Source organism: Lepidothrix coronata, unplaced genomic scaffold, assembly GCF_001604755.1.
Source record: "Lepidothrix coronata isolate B3197 unplaced genomic scaffold, Lepidothrix_coronata-1.0 Scaffold28, whole genome shotgun sequence".
Classification (NCBI taxonomy): Eukaryota; Metazoa; Chordata; class Aves; order Passeriformes; family Pipridae; genus Lepidothrix; species Lepidothrix coronata.
Genome location: NW_016690208.1, coordinates 2,865,753 through 2,888,554, shown reverse-complemented (window position 1 = coordinate 2,888,554; position 22,802 = coordinate 2,865,753). Strand labels below are relative to the sequence as shown.

At 40.0% G+C, this 22,802-nt stretch overlaps 1 protein-coding gene across 1 annotated transcript in view; it reads left to right on the top strand.

Annotated features, from left to right (window-relative positions):
* The window catches only part of MED27 (mediator complex subunit 27), an 83,996-nt gene that overhangs the window by 30,366 nt on the left and 30,828 nt on the right, over positions 1 to 22,802 (top strand). Inside the window, exon 3 of the mRNA XM_017810393.1 lies at positions 2,657 to 2,787. Coding sequence (XP_017665882.1) covers positions 2,657 to 2,787 — 131 coding nt within the window. The remainder of the gene's footprint in view (positions 1 to 2,656; positions 2,788 to 22,802) is intronic.

The following is a 22,802-nucleotide window of genomic DNA, read 5'->3' as shown; positions in this document are numbered from 1 at the left end:
TTGGCACTGGGGTAAATCCTGGCTGCTAAATGTTGTAAATTGATTTTTGTTGTCGTTGTCTTTGATTTCTTGGTTTTCTGAAATAGATTTTCTGTTTCATCTGCATGTATTGGGGGGGGGAAAGATCCATCTTATTGAAATTGTGTGGAGGAACATTTCATTAGGCAGTAAAGACACACGAACCAGTTGGAATTCCCCAAAGCTGAAAGACATGGATGCTGACTGTAATAAAGCCTCTGTATGACAGGGAGTTCCTCTGCAGCTGATAAAGGAATGATTTGCAGCACTACTTGTGCTGCACCAGTACTCATTTCAGGGAGTATTTACCATATTTTATGGATAAAGCTGTGGCTCTTTGCCATTCTGTTAACCCTCCAAGTGTTTGTGTCCCGTGAGCTCCCCTGCACGAGCCTTCCAGCATCCTCTGGCATAACATTTCACCTGCATTCCCTAAAGTGGAGAGGGTATGTTTAGAGATGTTCTCTTATTAGTAAGCAAAAATTTGGGGGAGATTTGCTTGTTTTTAGCTGAGATTTTCTCTCCTGGCCAATGCTGGCAGGCAAAGGTGTTTATTTTGCAAGAGGAGAAAGGAACTGAATGGCAAGTGTTTTATCCATCCATCCTGACTGTACTTCTGATGCTTGTGGTCCAGCTTTGGCACTATTTTCAGTCTTGTTTCTGCTCCTCAGAACAAATGATTAAGAAATTTTCCCAATCCCTTCAGTTAACACCCCTCATCCCCAAAAAGGAGTACATCCTGTGCAAGTGCAGGATGTGATACTTTAATAATGCATAAATCAAGTTGGACAGAAGCTGCCTGTCAGTTTTATTAACTTTGACCTTTTCTCCCAATATAAAGATGGTTTGGTAAATATTTAATCGCCCTTATAGATTTTGACACTTGGATCTGCTTTCCTAGGAGCAAAGGTAGATTATGAAGAAATAATTAGTAAAAATGCCTTAATCACTGGGATTCAGCTTTGAGGGACAGAATTGTTTTTCGGAATATATTTCTTTTTAATTCCTTCTGTTGTTTTTTTTTTAATGCCTGACCACTGAATGGCAGACTGGGAGGTTATGAAATATTTTTAAAAGATTGGTGTGATTGACCTGAAATACCTGTCAGTGTCATTCTGCACAGGCAACATCAGTGAATGGTGTCACCAGCACAAAGTGGTGAGGGAGGACTGCAAGAGGAAAAGGGAAGAGCATATTCCTGGAGTCTGAGGGGTCTTCTGCCAGAGCTGTCTTTCCCTTTAATTCCCTGCAAATCCAGGTAGTGAAGATTGAAAACTAAGCCCCTGACACTGAAACATCACCTTTCAAACATGGACCCTCTGTTGCTCCCATTGATTTTTTTTTTCATTTCAGAAAACTGTTTGAGAGAAACAAATGTGAGCAAAATTCATTGGTTGGGACAGTACAATACCCCCCCTGCCCATCCCTGGCAGAGCACAGTTCTCTTCCCATCAGAAATTCCGTGTCTTCACTTGTGCCACAGCTGAGATCACGTGGCAAAGCAGCCAAATAAATCAGGAGCCTGTTAGAAATCCTTATGGATGTGCTGAGCACTGATGTGTGAGGCAGATTGGCTCATGGGATCCCTTCCCTCATTTTCATAGCCATTTTCAAGTGGATCACTTCCAAGCTTTGTTTCCCTCCTTTTCAGTCAGTTCCTGCAGAACAGCTTGGCCTAAGACCACTTTATTTTCTGAACATTTTTAAGTCATAGTTTTCTAACCATAACCCTTTTTTTTAGCTGCAAACCTTGGGGTTAGGGGTGTTAACGTGTGAAATGGTTCACCTTTTGCAGGACAAATCTTCAGACAATTTAATGAACAGATGGAGGAAGGCATTGGAATGATGAAGGAAATTATATATGCCCCACACTGAATCTTCTGCTTTAAAAATGGGAAACTAAGAATGTAATTGAAAGTTTTCAGAGGGGAACTTGTGACTTGTTGCACTTGGAGCTGGTTCCAGGGCAAGCACAGCTCTGTAGCTGTTCTTAAATCTGAAAGCTGTGGGAGGGCACTCAAAATCTTGCAGTTTCATGTTGTGTCCTTCATAAATTTGTCTTTTGTTGGCAAAGAAAAGAAAAGTTTAGAGGGGAAAGCTACTGAATGTGAATCTTTTCTGCAGTGCTGTGGAGATGCATGAGCAGGTATTTTAAAGGCAAGATTTTTATTTATAGTGGAAGAAACTTCTTTGTGAATGTTTTGTGTTTTTATATTTAAGGAGAAAAAGATGAGTGTTATTTCTAAAAAGCTGGTTTATACAGTGAAAGGGTTGCCTCTGTCTTCCTCTTATCTTCCTAAAAGTAAGAATGCTTGGTCCCTTGGGAGGAGAAACAGTCTTAACATTTAAAAGCAAGCCCAGGTTTCAGGAGAGTTAGACTTGAGAGGAAGTCTTTGATTCATCCTCTTACTTGCCCTAATGCATAACTTCCTCCTAATGCCTATTTCACAGCAGACTTTTTCCATGTGCTTTTATTCCTGTCATCTTCCATCCAAGCAGTGTATCAGAAATCCCGTATATTAACTGACTGACGGGCTGTAATTTGAGTCAGGTGGAACAGGTGGCAGAGGACTGACATAGACAGAGTACTGCAGTGGTGTGTATTTTGATATATCCATGTTTTTTTTTTCTCCTCCAGCTGCAGTACCATGCTGGGCTGGCATCTGGCCTTTTGAATCAGCAGTCCCTGAAACGTTCGGCCAACCAGATGGGAGTCTCTGCGAAGCGCAGACCAAAAGCCCAGCCAACAACTCTTGTCTTGCCTCCTCAGTAAGTAATGGAATATCTGGAAGAATGTCCATGGTGGGGGGCCAGATTATTTCTTCTAAACTTTTTATTGTGATTCTTGTCTTACCTCCTCAGTAAGTAATGGAATATCTGGAAGAATGTCCATGGTGGCGGGGGACACGGATTTATTTTGAACTTCTTGTTGTGTTTTTCTTTAATCACCATCATAGCACCCTTGTGCTTGTTGTATTCTTGTTTCATGCAGTATAGATCATTCTTGTTGGAGGGCTGGGTGCCTTCTGGAACCAATATTTGATCTCTTCTGTTCACGGAGGCACCATCACAAGAGAAAACTTGCGAGGATTCTTTGTAGCAGGTCATGAAAAGTTCCTGCAGCACGAGGTTGTCATTGAGGAACGATGTTCCCCTGATTAGTATGACTTGGAGCTTCAAGTAGGACTTTTCTGAAGGTCCTGAGAGATGAAGCCAGAAAGTCTTTGGTGTGAGTACTTTCTCGGCAAACGTCTGTTCCAGGTCCATCTGTTCACCATATGTTAATTTTGCGTTGGATCTGAACCTCTTTTACAGGTGACAAGCAATTATGAGGACACTTAGAAACTATTTGAGGACAGAGAGTATCAACACTTTAGGCAGCCTGTGTACTGATGCCAAAAACACAGAGATGTCCACAGCTAAGCTTATAAATTAATGAACTGCCTAAATTATTTAGTTACATGTAAGAAAATGATTATTGTGTAGAAAATGAAGTGCTAAGCAATTGTTCGTTGTACTGAGCATCCTTGTAGTTCGTGGAAACTGCCTGCTTTTCTTCACGAAACAAGAGTCACTGATGTATAAACACTGTGCTACCAAAAACCTCATAGTTGCAATAATAAAAGTCCCCGTTGTCACCAGAGCCCACAGGCCTGTGTATAGTGGTTTTTTTCTTAAAGGAAATGAGGAAAAAAATCAGAGTCAGTAGAGCTTTCCCCTTGTATATTAACTTTAAAGTGCTGGTAATTCAGGAATCCATAAAATGTTCTATTGTTTTACCAATACATCAGACAAAGGAGAGTTAGAAGGGTGGCTTAGCAAAAGTTTGAAAACCAGATGTTGTTTCTCTAATAGGTGTGAAAGAACAGTGGGGATATTGTGACAAAACTGGCCAATCATTTTCTTCCTCTGGGTATCTGGAGCTTCAAATGGACTTCTCCAAGAAGTCTATAAACTGGAGTATTGTGATACCAGTTGCCACAGTTTTTTCAGAAAGTCTGTAAAATATTTTAGTGTTTTGTTTGGTTTTCTTTTTTAATTATGGCTTCTCTAGTCACTAGAAATATATATAGAGAAAGAGCTGGCTTCTGTTTTTGTGTAGAAAAATGTGTTCTTCGAAAGCTGCAGCTGTATAAATCTTAATGTGAGATACATAATATACATTTTTAGAATTATTGTGTGTCTTTTTATCTGCAAGTGATTTTTCCTTCCTTGGTGCATTTACCTAGGATTTGCAGATAGAATGAAATTTTAGTGTGGTTGCTCAACTTCAACCAGCAGCTGAATTATGTTTCACTATCTTATTACCACTTCCAGCATTATTTACAGGGAAAATGTGTTTCTGCTGAGCTGGCCCTTTATCTGTCACTGGTTTCCTCCTCTTTGGCTTCTCTTTGCCCTTTCCATATTTGTTCTTATTTGCTATCCTGGTGTGTCTTAAGAGAATAATAGTTATATTAAGTCAAATCAAATACCTGTTGAGCTCAATATCTTGTCTCCAACACAGGGCAGAAGCAGATTATGAAAAGACTTATGAAAATAGGCTTATGAAAAGTATTTAAAAAAAATAGAAGTGTGACAAATGGATTTTAATATCTTGATTTTGCTGTAGTTTCATGCAAATAGTGATGAATCATACTGTGATATTTTCCCCCCCTTCATTCTCTATAAAATGCAAAAGAAGAAAACATCCAGGTGCAAAACTACAGATCTCCTTGAAAGGGCATCCTGAATACTAATATTCCCATGGCAATTCAAGGACTGAGGTTTTTTTTTTAGCTTTATTAATTCTTCAAGAAAGGGGGAACTATTTCTTGGTTCTGTTTTGGCTTTGATGTGTGCTATTAAAATCAAGTTCAGTGACAAGTCTTTGAGCTGAGTAACAGTGAGTCAAGTGTTTATTAAATGTTGTTCAGAGTAACTATATTATCTGGAGCCCTTCTTAAACATAAGTAGTCAAAACCAGCTGTATGCCAAAATGTCATTTTAGGAGAGCAGATTGGAGCAAACAGCAACACTGCAGTCATTCTTTTCTGCCAGCACAGGAATGCAGGAAACACTTGCTCAGGAGCTATCACAGGTGATGATTTGGGCAAGGAATCTTCTAAAACCTGTTTTAATCTTATGCAGATTTTGCACATGGATAGTTTGATTGTAAATATGTCTTAATTTGAGTTAAAGGAAGCATTAGAGAGCACGTTACTAATCTACTTATTTATTTATGTTCCTGTTTCTTGAAGAAGCTGCATGAGTAACTTTGGCTATTGCACAGCCTTCTTTATGGCAATGGTGCAAGCTGAGCAATTATCTTTGATCTTTACTGCTGTGGTGAGACTTCAGTTGTATTCCACAAACTAAACATACCCAAATGGTGTTTCTTCTCATAAGGGTGGTGATGCAGCACAAGGATCAAGTTTTGTGTCAATTCACTGTTCACCTGAGCCCTCAGTCTCTCTCTCTGCTCTGTTTTTTTTCTTCTTTTTCTCCAAAATGCCTTTAAAAAAAAAAAAAGAACAAAGGAACAAATCAAACCCCAAACCTTCTTGGTTTGTCTTGGAGGCTCTGCCATCTCTTTCTTTATTTATACTCACAGAAGGAGCTGGAGAAGGGGTCTCACTAATGGCAAAGCTGATTCTTGGTGGGCCCCCAGCCCTTTGTCCCTTGCCAGCCTCAGGGTGTGTTGTGACAACCTCAGGGTGTCTTGGAGGTGAGAGGCTCTAGTTTTTCACCAGTCAGTACCTGAAACAGCAGCAGCAATTTTGAATCAAAAAGGTGGGTTTGAATATGGAAGATCTTTGTCCTGTGCAACCACTACCAGGAAAATTTACATTTTCTTGCTCCTCAAGGTGCTGAACAGTTTCAAAGAGAGGCCTTTTGGTTTTGCTTTTCAGTAGTGGTTTTCACTGGCTCTGAAAGTGCAGAAAGGAGGGCTGGATTGATGAGTGTCTCATTTCTAGCCAAATGATCCATGTGAGAAATGACTAACTGCTGGCTGCTTTCTCTGCCTGCTTTGTCCCTCCTTCTGTCTTCTATTAACAAGACATCTCCCTGTACGTGTTAATAGATGCGTTCCCTCACATGCTTCTCATCTGGCTGCTGGTCCCTTCCTTCTGTTAAGGAGTCTCAAAGCAGTGTTTGCTGAAGTGCTGAAAGCTGTCAGCTCCTTCCCAGTGACTGGGGAAGTGTTTGTGTGCAGCCCTCGTGAAAACCAGGATGGCTGCCTCTGGTTTGAAATCAATAAATAAGGACAATAAGAAACGACAGCTTGGTTTTTCCTTTCCTCTTGAAATGTAGTAATTGATGCAGTTGATTAATCTTGTATTATTTTGCTTGGCACCACATCTCCAAAGCAAATGCCCAGGTATGGAGTTGTCTCCATGACCCTGAGGGAGCAGAATGTTCCCAGGGGTTGCCCACAGAGATGGTCCCTGCTGGTGGAACACCCTCCTGGGATCCCAGCAGACTTGGGAATGTCACTGTCCAGCTGAAAAATGACAGCAATGAGTCACTGTGAGCTGTCCAGCTGAAAAATGACAGCAATGAGTCACTGTGAGATGAGGAAGAAAAAAGAAAAGAGGAAGCACAGGATGTTGACTGTATTTTTGCAGTGAAGTTCATTGTCCCACACAAGAGGGTCAGTTAGTTTTAATGGGAGTTTTTAGGGGTCTCAGTTGGAAACCCTGTGACTTTGATAGCTCTGTTATGTGGGGCCTTCTTAGTGCTCCCAGATTAATCATCTGTCTTCTCTGTCTGGAAGAAAATTGCCAGAACAAGAACTTGATCAGGACCAAAGGTACTGAGACTCTTGCCCTTTGTGGTGCCTTTTAGGGTCATTTGTTGTCACTTTGTGGTTTTGGAGAAATAAGCACACTATAAACAATAAACAAGTGGAAATCTGATTCTTGTTTGACAACTTCAGGCTCAATGAACAGAGAGGTCTGAGTAAAAGAGAGTCCAATATTTTTTTGTTTTAAGGCTCTTCAACTTGTCTTGTAAATCTCTTGTGGTCTGATGGATGCCACAGCCTGACAGTGAAAACATTGTAATAGATTGAGTAAAAAGATCTGTGAGTTTGTACTCTATTGCTGGGAGCACACCAGCAAAATTACTTTTCTTTTATTAAAAAAAAAAAAAAAAAAAGGACAATGCTGCCCATGATATTGTTCTAGATAAATGAGTCACAAAAACCTGTGAAGATAAGTTTTCTTTTAGGAGTTAGTAAGGATGTACTTGAGGATATAGAGAGACTCTGGACAGCCGGGTTGTTTCTGCCACTTGTTCTGGGTGAGATGGAAGAGGTCTCCAATCTGCTCTCTACACCTCAGAATCCATTTGGATTCTTCTTTTAGAGAAGATTAATATATCCAAAAGAAGTCTATACTTTTTCCATCCTTTGGAACTGCATCAGCTAAAGATGCTCTTTAGTGAGTGGTCTCCTTAAACAAAGTTAATTTACTGGCTCAGCAGGTATCTGTTCATCTGGATTTGGAAAAAAAACGTGCAGATATCCCAAACTCTGTGTTTATTGTAGCTTGATTTAATACCAACATAGTCAAAGTGCTGTTCTGTCATGGAATTGATTCTCTGTCACTTTAATGGTTCTGTCATATAAGTAGCACTGACAGATTCTGTTGTGTTTGTGTGCTGTGTACATAGAATTGTGCACTGTCAATTCTGTTGCTATTTTTAACAATTAGCTGAAAGGTATGTGTATACATACATATACACACACACATATATATATTTATAAACTCTACACTCAGTCATCAGATGTGCCAGAAGAAATTATTTGGAACTTAAGCTTGTATAATTTATCATTTTTGCATTAAGGAAAAATCCTGATGAGCCCTTTGCCAAGAATTTTTTGAAGGAAAACGTTTTTTTTCTGCATTTTGTTTTATAAACAGCATCTAATTGCTTCCTGGGTTCTGGGATTTTCATTATGAAAAAAGGCAGGATATTCTAAAGGTAATGACAAAGCATGCTTAAGGCAGTAAATTTTCATCAGTTTTGTATTTTTTTAAGAGCTTAAAATACGCTTCTCCAGTCTGACCTGGCTGTGTTAGAGCTCTGAAATGCCAGCTGGGGAGTCACACTTTGAAACCAAATGTCCAAGGCCGGGTTGGACAGGGCTTGGAACAACCTGCTCTAGTGGAAGGTGTCCCTGCCCGTGGCAGGGGTGGAATGAGAAGATCTTTAAGGTCCCTTCCAACCCAAACCTGGGTTTCCACGAGGAATCTGATGTGCCAGTTCACCAGGTACAGGCTGTGGGCAGTGGGATTGTTTATATTCAACATGTGAGTGTTGTTGCTGCAGTAATTCAGTACCATGAGCTGGACTCCACGCTCTGAGCCTCTTCTTGAAGTATTCAAGAGTACAAGAGCCAAGTGTGGGGCTGTATTTTCCCTTTTGAGAAAAGTCATCAGAAGTTCTTTGTGCAGTTGTGAAATTCTTCTTTCCCTGTACTGGCAAAGCTGCATTAAGTATCAATATTCATTAAGTACCATGGAGATGATAATGTAATAAAGCAATAATCCTCAGGCCCACATCTATACTTCTCACCAGAAGAGCTGAGGTTGAGAATATAATTAAAGATTAAAACTCTGTTTGCATTCTGGAACATGGAGATATCTTTTTGTACATGATGGGGAATTGTATTAATAAGGAAGAGATCAGTTTCCAATAACTTTCAATACTGGGAGCTCATTTCATATCCCTGTTCATGTTTAAGTTTCTCATGGAATTCCTTTAGCTTGGTTTTAGCAAGGCAGTGCAACAGGAACTGTAAAAGAACGTGTTGCTGAAACATGTGACCCTTTTGCTCCAGAAATTAATCCCTTTTCATAGGAAGAAAAAAAGATTAAAAATTAGTTCTTTATATTGTAAGGCAATAATATTTACAAGAATAAGTTTAATTACTTTGCAGCCGTGTACCGTGTCGATGGAACATTAATTTCAGTACTTGGTGTCTTGTGCACAGTTTGGATCACATCATTCTGCTGTTTTCATTTTATTTTTAGTAAATTGTTGAACACCTGTTCCCCAGCTGTTTTGTGGAGCTGTTTCAGTGGCAGTTCCAGGGTATTGCCATGCACTGACATTGCATTTATCCCTCACTGCCATTCTATTCAGTGGGCTCAGAGGTTATGTGCAGGATACTCAAGTCTCATATTTCAATTAAATAGAAAATACCTTTAGTACCTTCTATATTGTGCTTCATCAGCTTGTTAAGTAACTCTTACTTTCCCTTACTTCAAAGAATCTTAGCCAATGGGTTCTTTGCTCTTTTTTCTTCCTGCCCATATATTTGGTGATGACGTATGTGGTCAGTCTTTGTTAAAGGTTTCTTTGTCTTGCTTTGTACTAAGTTTCCTTATTTTGCACAGGTCAAAAATATTGGCTTTCCCCTCTCAGATATTGGTATTTTATCTGCCAAAGCTAGTCTGGTTAGGTAGAGTGCTAGTTCTTTGTAACCTCTGATAAAACTGGTTATGCTCTTGAAGCAGGTGGGTTTGTGAGCCTTTGGCCATTCCCTGGAGGCAAATCTGTTCCAGTTCTAAAATCCATGCTGGGTTATTGCTCCACTCTGTTCTAAGCACAGTGGTGCAGGAGGGGGTTGGTGTAATGATGTGGTTGGATAGACTGTGCTCCTCTGGAATTTTTCACAGCAATACAAATAGTGTATATGTAGTATTTTAGTTTCTTTAGAGGAAAACTGCAGAATATCCAAAGTGCCACCTACAGCTCTGCTGCAGAGAGCAGCAGCATCCTCAAGTGAGATTTCAAACCATGTAGAATATAATAGAGAATAATGAGCAAACAGCAAACCAGCATTTGGACAGCTTTGTTACGGGAAAATAAATGCTGAGAAATTCAGATCACATTGAATTTCAGCAGCTACTGAAAATATGATTGTTTCAAGTTATTTTATGATACAGCCATGTCTGGTTTGTTTGGGATTCTTTCTTAATTTTTCCCTGCTGCTTACCAAGCAGAGATGACACCAGTTTGCTTTTAGACAAGTTGTTTTACAGAAAAGAAACCTGACCTTTATGGAGAAAGTCTTGTTTTAGTGAGACCTTTGAGTACTTCTGGTTCTCTGAAATAAGTATTAAAGTTGGATCATAGGGCACAGGAGGAAAGTCGTAATTCTGTAATCCCAGTTTCTTAATTTTCCTCTTAACAGTGTTTCCCCACCACTGAAAGCTAAGAAGTCTGGCTGTCTGGATTACTACAAAGTATGGTATTAGAAATACTGATTTAAGTTACTCTTAGACTCAATGGCAACGTTTATGGACATACCAGGGATATAACATTGGTCATCTTACTATTTGTAGCTAAAAATGCCTTACTAAACTCTGCTCCAAAAAAGAGAGAAGGGAGTAATGCAGTTGAACTTTTTATTTCAGTATAAAAGGTAAATTTTAAAATAAGCTGTTCTTAATTTGCTTGATGTCTCTGCTTTGTTTTCAGTGCTGTTCACTTGGGTTATCTGTCATGTTAACTTTGGAACCTTACAGGTGCTTTGGAACCTGTTTGGATGCCAGAGATACAGAAGACAGGTTTTGCTGTTTTGTGCATCTTTAGAAAGACAGTTCTTTTCAGCATTTTAATCTTGATTTAATCTCCTAATATGTTGATATATCTGACAGCAGGGGGTTCTGCAGTAATCTTCTTTGTTATGCCAAATCATGCTTTTTTTTTTTTTGTAGTTATATGCTGAATTTAATTTCATTCCATTAAGTACTATACAGCTGCATAGTTTCTTACAAAGTAATTACAAAAAAACCAGCAGGCATTGATCAACACAGATTGTCCAAAGGAAATACTTTGACTAAAACTAAATGTTCCTTATGATATTAATTAACAGGAGAATAATTTCCATCCATACAATACAGAAAACAAGGATCTTGGATGTTGCTTTTTCCGCAGTTAATTATTGAAATATGCATTAGAGAATCACAGGCTGGTTTGGGTTGGAAGGGACCTTAAAGCTCATCTCATCCCACACCTTCCACTAGACCAGGGTGCTCCAACCTGGCCTCGAACACTTCCAGGGATGGGGCAGCTTCTCTGGGTAGCAAATATCAGTTGTGATGCAAAACTTTACAATGTGTTTTAACACGGAGGAAAACTCTGGTTTATTTATTCAGTTTTCAGCAACTCTTCTAACCAGCTACTATGGAAAGAGAGTGCTTGTAATTGAGGTTTCATAATTTCTTTACAGTGTGTGGAGCTGCCCTTACAGGTTGTGAGCCGTTGTGGGCTGATGTGAACGGCTCAGTGCACGTGCCTGTTGGGGAGACATGAGCCAAAAGGGACCTGGGGCTGATGACTCCTGATATTTTGGGTTCATATTCCACAAATAATCCCCCAAATAGGATTGCTGTGAGTGTGATGTGCAGCCCTGTGTGACTGAGCAAAGTGATTTGAAATCATTCCCATGTACTTTGGGGAAGATTAGTTGGAACACTCCATAGTTGGGAAGTGAAAAAGCTGAATCTTTTTGGAAACTCTAGGCCATGTACCAGCCTGATCTGCATGTTCATTTTCCAGAACATGCACAGATCCAGAGCAGACCCTTGGTGAGTTTAGTGTTACTGGGGATCTGCAGCTCTGTTGTAAAAGAACAAATTTGTGCCTCTTTGATGTATGTTTGCCTTAAAGGTAATGTTTGTGGGAAACTGTGCCATTAAAAGGTGGCAATTAATTAAAAGTTGTTCCACAGTCGCTACTATTAGAAGATGCCCTTGCAGCATTTAGAGCAGAACATTAATATTGCACTGTAGGGAATCCCTGTACTTTCAGTAAAAAAGAAAGTTAAGGATGAAGATTTTAATGTGTAATTAAAGAGTGCAAATACTAGTTTAACTGCTTGTTTCTGTGTCAAATAAAAAAAAAAGAACACAAACTATGAGTGGTTGAACCAATTAAGACAGTGAAGAGCAAGTTAGATAAGAGAGGAAATTTGTATGAACATAATAATGATATCAAAGCTTTTGCTAAAGCTGTGATTTTATAACATGATTGCTTTAACCCCTCCCCTCTTTTTTGTTTTTTTAGCGTTCCTATTTGGGTGATGGGGATTTGAGGCTGCTTTGCTGCAGCAGACAATCAATCTGAAAGGAATAAATTAAAATTGCTGCTTGCCAAATTCAGAAATGCATTACAGCAAGTGTGTCCATCTGCATTGGTTGTATATTCCCTTGTCAGAGACAAGGAGCAGGAGGGGCAGAGCTGGAATAAGGTGGAGGGAGAAGGTCTTTATGTTTTGGTGGCTTAACCAGACCAGCATTATTGTATAATCCTATTGTATAAAGTGATGTGAATTTACTCTGAGTGTACTTATTAATGGCTTTATGTCTTTGCCTCTACGTGATTCCAAGTGACCTTTGGTTATCTGAGAGGAGAACTAAACAGCTACACAGTGAGGGGGGATAAAAGTGGTTTCAAATGTGAGCCACTGAGGAGGAGGAAGCTCTAGGTGTGTGTCACAGTGAAAAGATCTCAAAATGCAAGTCATACCTGGAAATAAAGGCAATTAAAGTCCCCTGGAGTTTCAACAGTGACTCTACAAAGGGGAAGCGTTTTCCAAGTGATGAACTGCATCATCCCCACAGATGGGGTCTGAGGGGACACCTAAATGCCCTTTCTAACTACAGAGGATACAGAGTAGAACTGCTTTGCTCTGCTTTCTTTACCTGATGTTAAAAATAGCTGTTATTACTTTTTAATTTCACTTTAGGGCATTCTCTGGGTATTCATGTGTTTACAAGGAACCCTATGGATGGGTTAAATGAAAAAAAAGCTTGGGTAGCAAATTCCAGCTGATGACTTTGTAGTTTTCTCCCTCTAAATATAATCTTCATTTGTAATGATTTGAAGTATTTTGATGCACTTATTTTGCTAGTCCCGTTTTCCCAACTGCCAGTGGGAAAAATAAATGAAATAGCACCATTAGAAGTTTCACTGAATGAAGGGACTCGTTTTTCATCCCTTTATAGGTGCTGCTCTACTGTTATTTTCATTCCTGATGGTTTAATTTTTCAAGGCATTTTCTCTTTGCTGTGCAGGTTTTACCTACTAAAGAGTAACACCATCCTTTCCATTTCAGTGATGTTACTCAGCAGAATGTGTGTGTGTTACTTTGAAAACAAGTGTATTAATGGTGTGTTGCACATTTCTAATGAGACATGGATGCATTCACCTCCTTATTTGTTTATTTACCTGACTTTTACCTTTGCATGGGTAACATAAGGAGTAAAATACTGGACAGGGAAGACCTTATTAACTTTGGCAGACTTAGTTTTGACTTTTTTCTGTGGCTGCTTGCAGTTTCTTTATTGTCTGTGAGTCATGGCCAGGGGAATCCTGTAGTAAGCCCTTCTAATTTTAGCAACCAAAAGCATCTCCATGCAGCAGTTTTTGCATTGAAATTGAATTTACTCTTTTGTGTTGCTCAAGATTGTTCTTACAAATTCCTTTTTGGAAAAGAAAGTAAGAGTTTGGTACGGAGGTAAAGTAGTGAATCACTTATTTAACCTTTACTGAGCTTACCTGGAATGAAGTGAAATAAAGATTGCATTCTGTGTATGATCATTATGCTCCATTATTACCTGTAATACTTTGATTCTATCCCTCACACTGATTGTGGGATAGCATTCAGCATTTTCATTCTCTGTCATGTGTGTTTGAAAGCACTTAAAGATACAGAGATTCCAGAATAAGTTCTTGCAGAGCAAATTGCTGTTTCTTAGAGTTGTTTTGTGCCTCAGTTTCCCCACGTGGAATAGTGTGAATTGTTTCATCTGGAAACTCTGCAGGGGAGCTGAGAGTGACTCGATTAATATTGGTACAAAGCTGGGATAAGAGAAGAGATAAGAGAAGGCATTAACCATAAGGCAGATGCTTTCATCCAGGGGAAGAGTCTGGATTTTTGTCTTTTATTGTCAGTTGTTCAAAACCAGTTAATTTTTTACAAGATCCAAAGTCTGCGAGTGAGGTGTTGTGAGGAATGAATGACCAGATAATTCCTACTTGCAAGGCCTAACAGGAAGCTCCCAGTATCCACTGGCAGGTTCCTTCTGATAAATGAGTGGTGATGGATTATCCTGTATCCTTTGTGTTCTTGCCTTTAGGTGTTCATTTCACTGATGGAAGACAAAGTGCCAGCACATGAAATAATTACACACCAGGCCTGCAGCCTGTCAGTCTGTGTTGAGCTCCCTAAACTTCTGCAGTCTCTAAACTGGTGGGCTCTTTTGCTGATTGTTGTCAGTGTTTGGTGTTAAAATCAAATGTACTCTCAAAGTGGCAAAAAACACCCTACTGTTTTGATGCATTTTAAGTCAGAATTTAATATCTGTGTCCAAAATAGCACTATAAAACTGAGCTCCCCTGAAGCCAAAACCCAGGCTTTTCTACTTCCCTATTTTACATGCAGAACCTTCTTTCATTTTGGCTTTTGCATTTTGACAGTTGCTCAGCAGAGATGATGCTTCTGCTCATGACAAATCTGTATGAGCTTTGTAGACAGGTCTGAAAAAGAGCCTTTTGTGAAGGACCGAAAGACAAATGGAACTTGGATCTAAATTTGGGGCTAATCAGCTACATGGCAGACTCACAGTCTGAAGAATCATAGTCATATCTAACAGTACCTTTACTGCAAATGATACCTAAGCTTAAACATTTATTGCTTTTTAACTTCTTGTTAGGGTTCAATTTTACATTTAAGTTAAGAAGGTGTAAGGCTGATTAGGTGGCTGTTGCTGAGGTGTTTTGTTAGCAAGTAACCTGTAAATTTGAAAGTTTAGGAAATAATTCCTGGTTGATAATCACTGGTTTGATGTCTCAGTAGCTGAGGTGTGATGTGTCCATGGAGCATAGTGAACAGGCTCTGTAGTTGTAATTCTTCCAGCTGTTCTCCTGTGTGTTTATTGCTCAGGTGCCACCTCCATCAATCTCTCCCTGCTCCAGCTCTTTGTATTTCCCAGCCAAGTAGGTATTAATGGAAAAATGTGCTGTGGCAGTGGCTGCTCCAGCCTCTCAGCTCTGAATCCTCTTTGATTTCTATTTGGAGAGTGAGTTGGAAGTTCCTGGGGAGGTCATTGAGTCCATCCATTCAGAGATGGTCTCTTGTCACAAGTCAGTCAGATGAGCTGTGACATTGCCCAGCTGAATCCTGAAACCTCCAGGGATGGAAGGCTGCACTTGTAGCTGTCACCAGAGCAGTCCTAGAGGTCCAGTTAGTGCTTCTTGTTTAGGCAGGTCAGCTGAAAACCCACTTCTTGTGAACCTGGGGAAGGAGGGTTTGAGGGAGGTGGCTGATGGAAGGAGCAAGCAGATATTTTTGGAGAAACTGCAATAAGTGATAATGTAGATTAGAGTAACCTGCTTAAAAAACCACAATGAGAAGCAGATGAGTTAACTAAAAGGAGTGCTACAAGGAGGAGTGCTTGGCATTTAAAATAATAGTTGTATGATTTTTTTAAAAAAATCTAAAATCTGACTTAAAGCAGTTTATTGAGTTGATACTTCATGATCTTTTCTACTGTGAAAGTTGCTCTTCATTTAGACAAAAGGTTCCTCCTTCAGCAACGTGATTTTACAACCTAATAGATGATAAGCAAATCTAATGCCATCTAATCTTGGATATTCCTAAGGAAGTGAAATGGATTTCTCGACATGACAGAGCAATGGTGACTCTTGTATGCCCCTTGTAAAATGAGCCTGTGGACAGAAAATGCCAGGTAGAACTATTTTAACATGTGATTACGCTTTCAAAATGAAAATGTATTTTCAGTGCAAAGATAGCAGCTCTAACAGCACAGACAGAAAATCAATTATAATTTTTGCTAGTACAACTAAAATATTATCTGCTGCTACTAATTTCTTTCTGTTGTTCCACAATCGCTGTTTTCCCTCTGTTTTTTATTAAGTCATCGACAGGCAGAGAGGTTCTGATATTGAAGCCTGAGTGTTGTAATATCCTTTCTCTCCTGCTCTGTACTTTTGCCTCTCTCTGCAGTGCCATGATTGAATCAGCTGTTTCTGTGCTGGTATGTATTTAAGCCATTTAATTCTTTGTGTCTTAGGCATCATCCTCCACCAGAAAGCTCTTATGCAAGTGAGCCACTGTTTTTGCACTAATTGCTTCATTAAAGTGTCAGCATATACTAGATCTTAAAGGTCTGTGTTTTGCATGTCTCTCAGATAACCTCTGCTGAAATTCTTGGCACATCTTAAAATGCTGGTGTGAAGAAGGTACGTAGAGAACCTGGGTGTTGGATGGTCCTTCATTTTCAGGTTGTTTCAAATATTTCCTTATCTCTTAACCTGCTCTGGTTGGTTGTTTCAGAGAATTTCAATAAAGAGGTTTTTTTCCTTTCAGATAAGGTCTGTCCATAGTTGACCCTCTTTCACTTTCAAATCCTAAATAAGTGGTTCATTTCCACCTCCTCAGTGTGAAGGAGAAGATACACTGAGAAAAGTCCAGCTCTGAGTGAGCACAGAGCCTCTCCTGGCATGTCAGTGATGCTGCCCTGTGATGCTGGGAAATGTTTGTACCCCCATGCATTTTAAGCTCATGCTTTAGGAGTTTGGGGTTTTTTTAAAGCCTTTGAAAAGAGCAAAATGAGCCCTTTGTTTTGTTTGCCCATATTTTGTCTTCTGCTGTTGCTGACTTCTCACTGGGTGCAGCTGACTCAGTCTAAGGGGATGGGGTGCAGGACACCAGTCAAAGCAGTAAAGCTTTCAGTGGTGGATGTAACTTCAGCTACATTTGTTTTGTTCTCAGTCAAGCTTTCTTTTTCAGCTTTCCCATCTTCATGCTTCTTTTTCAGAGATATTGTGCAATGTTTGTCTCGTGTCTTTTGCCAAATGGTTACACAATGCAATCAATAGCAAATATTTTGTCTCCTTTTTAAAAATGCCTCTGAAGTGCTCTTAAGAATGGATCTGACACTGGATGAATGCAAGTGTGGTTTGTGTTTGTGTTTTGAATCTACAGGAAACTTGATGACTGCAATTTTAGGCGAAAAGCAAAAATAATAAGTGGTGAAAGCAAAATCAAATACAGAAATGCACATCAGTGTCAGTGCTGTGAGTAGTGAATGCAAAGTGAGTGGTAGGAGAGCTCCCTTAAAACATCTGCAAATCCACTGATGTTTGGAAGCATGACTGCAGGACAGTCTTTTGAGGCAATAGGTACCATTTAGTAATATTTTATCTGTTTCTTTAGGGCATCAGTTTCAACTGGTTGACTCAGAGGAGCTGTGTGGGAGCTAATTAATCATATAATTTGCTGTCATGTTACTGGGTGAACCTGTATCCTGGTAGCAGCATGAATTTGAGATAATGGTTTCCTAACGATTGAAACAGCTCTAATAGCCCTGGCCCTCATGGTTGTCTTCAACTTTCCTCTGGTGGCTTTTAGAAAGATCTTTGATATAATTTTACTCTTAATGAACGTTCTGTCTGCTAATGCAGATAGTTTGCAGCTCTGTGTATTAATATAGCTGAGTCCCATTCTCTACTTTATCCAGTATATTTTTAATTAAAACACTGCAGTACAATATTACATTGATATATGTTGCACATGTGTTTGGTATCAAACTATTCTGCAGCTTTTACTCTTGATGAACCAAATTTGGGATGTTTTGTTGGTTTTTTTCTCTCTTGTTTGGTATGGTTGGGGTGTTTTGATGGATCAGAACTTTTCCTAGGAAAAGATGGAGCTCTGCATTGGGTGGAATACTTCAGCAGATTTGCCTCGAGAGTTTTGAATCAAAAAATTACTGAACTCTTTTTCACAAGAAACCTTTAAGCTTGGACAGCGTAACTGGATAATGTAAAGAGCCCTCTCAAGACAAGGAAAAATATAAACAGTGAGTTTAAAACAGAACACAGAAGTAACCTTGCCTTAAAATAGACTATCGTTTATCTCCATATTTAATATTTTGTGTGTGTGCAGGGAATGTCTTTAGCGAGTGTAAAAATCTAATTAAATCTTTTCACGGTAGTGATTCAGGGCTGACCCTCTCTTATTGGAGCATCTTTTTGGAATAATAAACCACTCCCTGCTGCGAGCCACTGGCATTGACAGACGGGCCAGACACCCCGGCTGCAGATCAGAAAAGGTTCATCAGGCTGGTGTTGTCTGCAGGGGCTGCAAGAAATCTTTTATTTGCCTGTCTGTAGCAGCACTTTTGAGATGTCATTTGGCAGAGTCCAAGTTCTGGCTGGTGACCAAGTGCAGTCCCAGGTACAGGTGGATTATTTCATGCCACTCAAGACTACTCTTTTTTTTTCTTTCTCCTTTTTTTTTTTTTTAAATCTGTACCTATTTACTGTTAGAAATTATCTGACAGTTTGAGATTTCTTTACTTTGAATAATCACCTTGAAGGATGTGCTGTTTACAAGTTTTGAACTCAATATTCATGAAGTGGATGCTCAGAATTAGGGAAACATAACTAGGAACCAAGCTAGGCAGTGCTAATAATCATGTTTGTATTTACCTAAGGAGATCTTCATTCCTGGGGTTTCACTTAGGCACTTTTCTCAGTTAGTATACTTAAACAGAATTGTATTATTTTTTAATAGGTTGAATATTTCTCCCTGATAGCAGCAGACAGGGTGGTTCTAAAGGGGTTATTCTGCTTTAGATATAATTGGCATGAATGCTAGTTGATGTTTTATTTTTTAGGGAACCTCTGCAGGTAATGTAAAACAACTACACTTCTGAACTTCTCTATTTGCTTGCAGTGGTACTTGGCTTTAGTCCAGGCCTCCACCCCAGGAAGGGTTTTAAACTCTGCTCTGCCTGTTCAGGGCAGGGGTGGAACACAGGGAGCACAGAGGCTCCAGCATTTAGAAAGCCACTGTGAACATAAAGCCTGTCTGATCTCCGTGGTGGCTGCACAGTGATCCTTGTGAGAGGGGAGATAACAAATGAGAGGGAAAATGGCCAAAAGAGTGGGAAAATGGCCAAAAAGGTGCAGTGAATTCCTGCAGTTGCTTTGCCCTGGTATGTTCAGCAAGCCCAGGAGTAACTGCCATGAGAAACCCTTTCCTTTAACCAACTCTTATTTAAAGAGAAAGGGTTTTTTTCAGAGAATTTCCTCAAGGGAATTCGCCCTCCTCCCCCACGTTGACTTTCAGCGGAAGCCACGCAATTAATTTCCATAAGCCCTGTAAAAACTCCCAACCTAAGGAACAGCTTGTCATGTTGGAGGAAGGAGTGATGAAAATGTATTTTTTAGAAAATAATGTTTTGAAGGGCTTCTCTCTCCTAACTGATTGTACTGCGAGAGTCTTGAGTTTATAAATGCCTAATTGTACTTGTTATCTCCAGTTTTTGTACTGGAGTGTGAAGATGACCTTGAAGGAGTCTTTTGATAAACCTCTGAGTTTTAAGATAGATTTTTGTCTCTGTAGTATCACAGGCAGATCGAAATACTTGGTCAGAGCATAATTGTGAACAGCTAGAAATCAGGACTAATTATGAAATTCCCTCAAGGAAGACTTAAAGTAGGTGATCAGAAAAGTGGAAATGTGTATGTGGTAAAAGGTGGTGTAATAAATTGCACTGGGCTGTGCAAGTGATCGTTTGTATCTCATCTTTTCTACTTTTTTCTTCACCTTTACTTGCCTCTTAATTAGAGAATAACAAATCAATCTTAAGGGTCCTTAAAGGCTGATGTGAAGTATCCTAAGTACCCTTAGAACTAGTGCTATTAAGACTTGCCTGTTTTTAGCACAATTTATAATTTTGACAAAGCACTAGATCTTGAAGTGGATGCTCTTTTTGAGTGGCTGTTTGAAGTCTATTGATGAGGTCTAAAATTTGAGTCTTTACTTCCTAATTGTGTGTATTTCAGTCCTGTGTGTGAGATGGTCTGCTCTACTCTCCTGTTTTGATATGTTAGCTGTTCTCCAGGGGGCTATATCCTTAGTCCTTCCTTCCTCCCTCTCATCCTCTGGAATTTGTGATGCCTTCACAAAGTTCTGGGACTTGCTGTACCTAACAGAAGTGATCACTAAGATCTCTTCCTTCCAGTAGTGCCTGTCATGTGGTCAAACACAGCGTAAAGAAAGGTCTAACTGGGTACAACATTTTCTATTTCCTGTTCATCAGTCTCTTCATCCAAAGGTAAAATCTTGCTGCTTTTCATAGGTATAGAATAATTAATAGGTATCATGCATCATCTGTTGCTGTTCAGGAAAGGAGGTGAGTACTGTAATTTCTGCTGTGTTAAGGGAGAAATAAAGTACAAAGACAGTGAGTGAGAAGGCTTTGCTATTGCAGTATTCTTCAACTGAAAATAACGTTATAAAATACTGAATTTTGGCTTGAGGAGGCTGAACTTGGGACTGACAGTGTGAAGTAATGCACAGTGTCAGGATCCCATCAGGTGGTCTGTCCACACAGTGGGACCTTTCCCAGATGGCAGAACCCCATTCACTTTGTTTGGGAATCTGGCTGGGCAGATGGGCTAAAAACCATCCTATAGCCCATCAAATTTTCTAGAAGCAGGACTGAACTTGATGTCTTATTCTGAAACCTTTGTCATCAGCAGTTCACAGCTTAATCCCCTCTGCCTCGCTCAGGACTCACTGGGAGTGCAGGAGAGATGGTTTTACCTCACAGTGAAGACCCAGCAATCTCAGGTGACCTGGTAGTGGAGAGGGTGGGCATTACCCAGCTCAGAAACACTGTGGGGGACAGCTCCTGAGGAATTTTGGCACAGCTCTGCTACCTGGAAACATGTATTTGCTGTGTGGAAACGTGTTATGTGCATGTGCAGTTTTAGGCTGAGGTGTGGGGCACAAATTACTCAAAAAGTCAGGAGTAATTCAAGAACCATCTTGTAGATAAACACTGATGTAATAACTCTGATTCTTATCCAAGCCCCTGAAAGTGACTGTTGTTAGCATTTATTGTTGGGCTGTGGAGAAACATCTAGTTTGGTGAAGAAGTGGAAATATAAACAGTACATATGTGCTGTGAAGTATTGGTTCTGAAATTATTTTACCACTGATGCTGCATGGTTAAGGGAGGGCTGTTTTTCCTCTCAAGGTGTGTATAAAGGAGTTAATATTTTCCATAAAGCACAGACTAGTGCGGGCTCAGGCAGGATCCTGGTGATGACTGTAAAGTAGATTCATGCTTGTTTTGTTAACCAGTTTTCACACATTCTAATATCCATATTCCTCTCATGATTACTGCTGTGAATTAAAGGCACTTTGAAGAGCATTCCACATAAGTACAAAGAAAAAACTATTTCAATACTAAAACAGAATAGCTCTGGGAATTGGGCTGCAAGGCCTCTATTTGTAACTTGGTTTTCCTTATTAAAGTTACACTTTTCAGGATGGTTCACTGGAATTCAGTGTTGTGAGCAGCTGTCTTTTTGCTGTGTCTCAAGAAACAAAGTATGCACTGACAACATGTGTTTTCAGAGTGTGTTACAGAGGTGTTCATATATAATGTAAGTGTGCAGGTGTCCAGAGACTGTTTGACTCAGCAGCAGGTTTGCTTTCCGTGAGCATTCAGCGGGAGAGCCTGTGTGTGTTTGTGCCCTCACTGTCAGCTCATACCTTTGAGGATGTTCCCTGCAGGTTTATGTCTCTTAGCAGTGGACTCACGGTAGCACTGAAGAATTCAGAATTGTGTTTGCTGTACAAACAATGCAGTTTAAGTAACACGTTTTACCATAAACCAATATTTTACTGTTGTCACAGAAGGACCCCGGTGTGCCGTATTCCTGCCCGGTCCCAGCAGGAATTGTGCCGGCACACGGGGAGTTGAGTCATGGAACTGGTTTAGATTTAAACTAGTACTTTCTTTTTTTTCAAGCCAGCTCAGTTGTGAGCTCCAGCTCCTCCAGCACAGCACAGCTGAGGGGGCTGAACGCTGCTGTGTGCGGGAGGGGATGTGTCAGTGCCTTATGGCACTGGTGGTGCTGAAGGCTGAAAATTGTTGAATCACAGCCTCAGGTTTCTAAATGTCTTTGTAAATCCAGCCCTTAAACACCCTGCCTTGGCTTCTAGAGAACTGTCCAAACGATTTCACATGCATCCTTTAAGTGCTGTACCGGGTTTGGCCTTTTGTGAGTGAGAAGTGCAGATGGTAAGTGTTTGATACAGCTCTGTGTGCATATGCTTTTGCAGCAGACCACCCTGTGTTTATATGTAAACACTGCTAGGCTATTTAGGCACAGAACTTAATCTTTTGCATCCACTCAATAATAAAACAAGACTCCTCTATGACCAAAATAACATCCGTAGCAAAGTTGAAAGCAAGTGAATTTGAAGAATCAGTGGAAGTGTGCCTTCTCTCAGGGATGGAGCTGGATCTTTCAGTGCTTTCAAATGTGTGTTGTCTTGCTTTCCCTCTGCAGGGCAGAGTGAAGTTGGGCATGAACCTTAGCAAATTTGTTCCTTAGGACCTTTGTTCAGGGTGTCTTAGCAAATTAGTTCCCTGTAGTCCACACATTCTGACTTACTTCTTTCCACACATCTGGATTCATGTTACCGAGACGTTGGTCAGACTTCCTCCTGCTCATTCTGTGTTTTAGCCCCAAGACTGAAGAACTGTGTACAGCTCTAGAGGCTCAGATTTACTCCTTCTGCCCTCAGTTTACCTCATGGTAGTTAGGAGTCAGTTATTTGAAAGAGAGAACATTTTCCTTTTTAACGTATCATGAATAAAGATTTTACAGTGGCAACGGAGGCACTGAAGGAGTAGCAGAGACCGAGTTAATGTGCAGATGAGAAGGGAAGA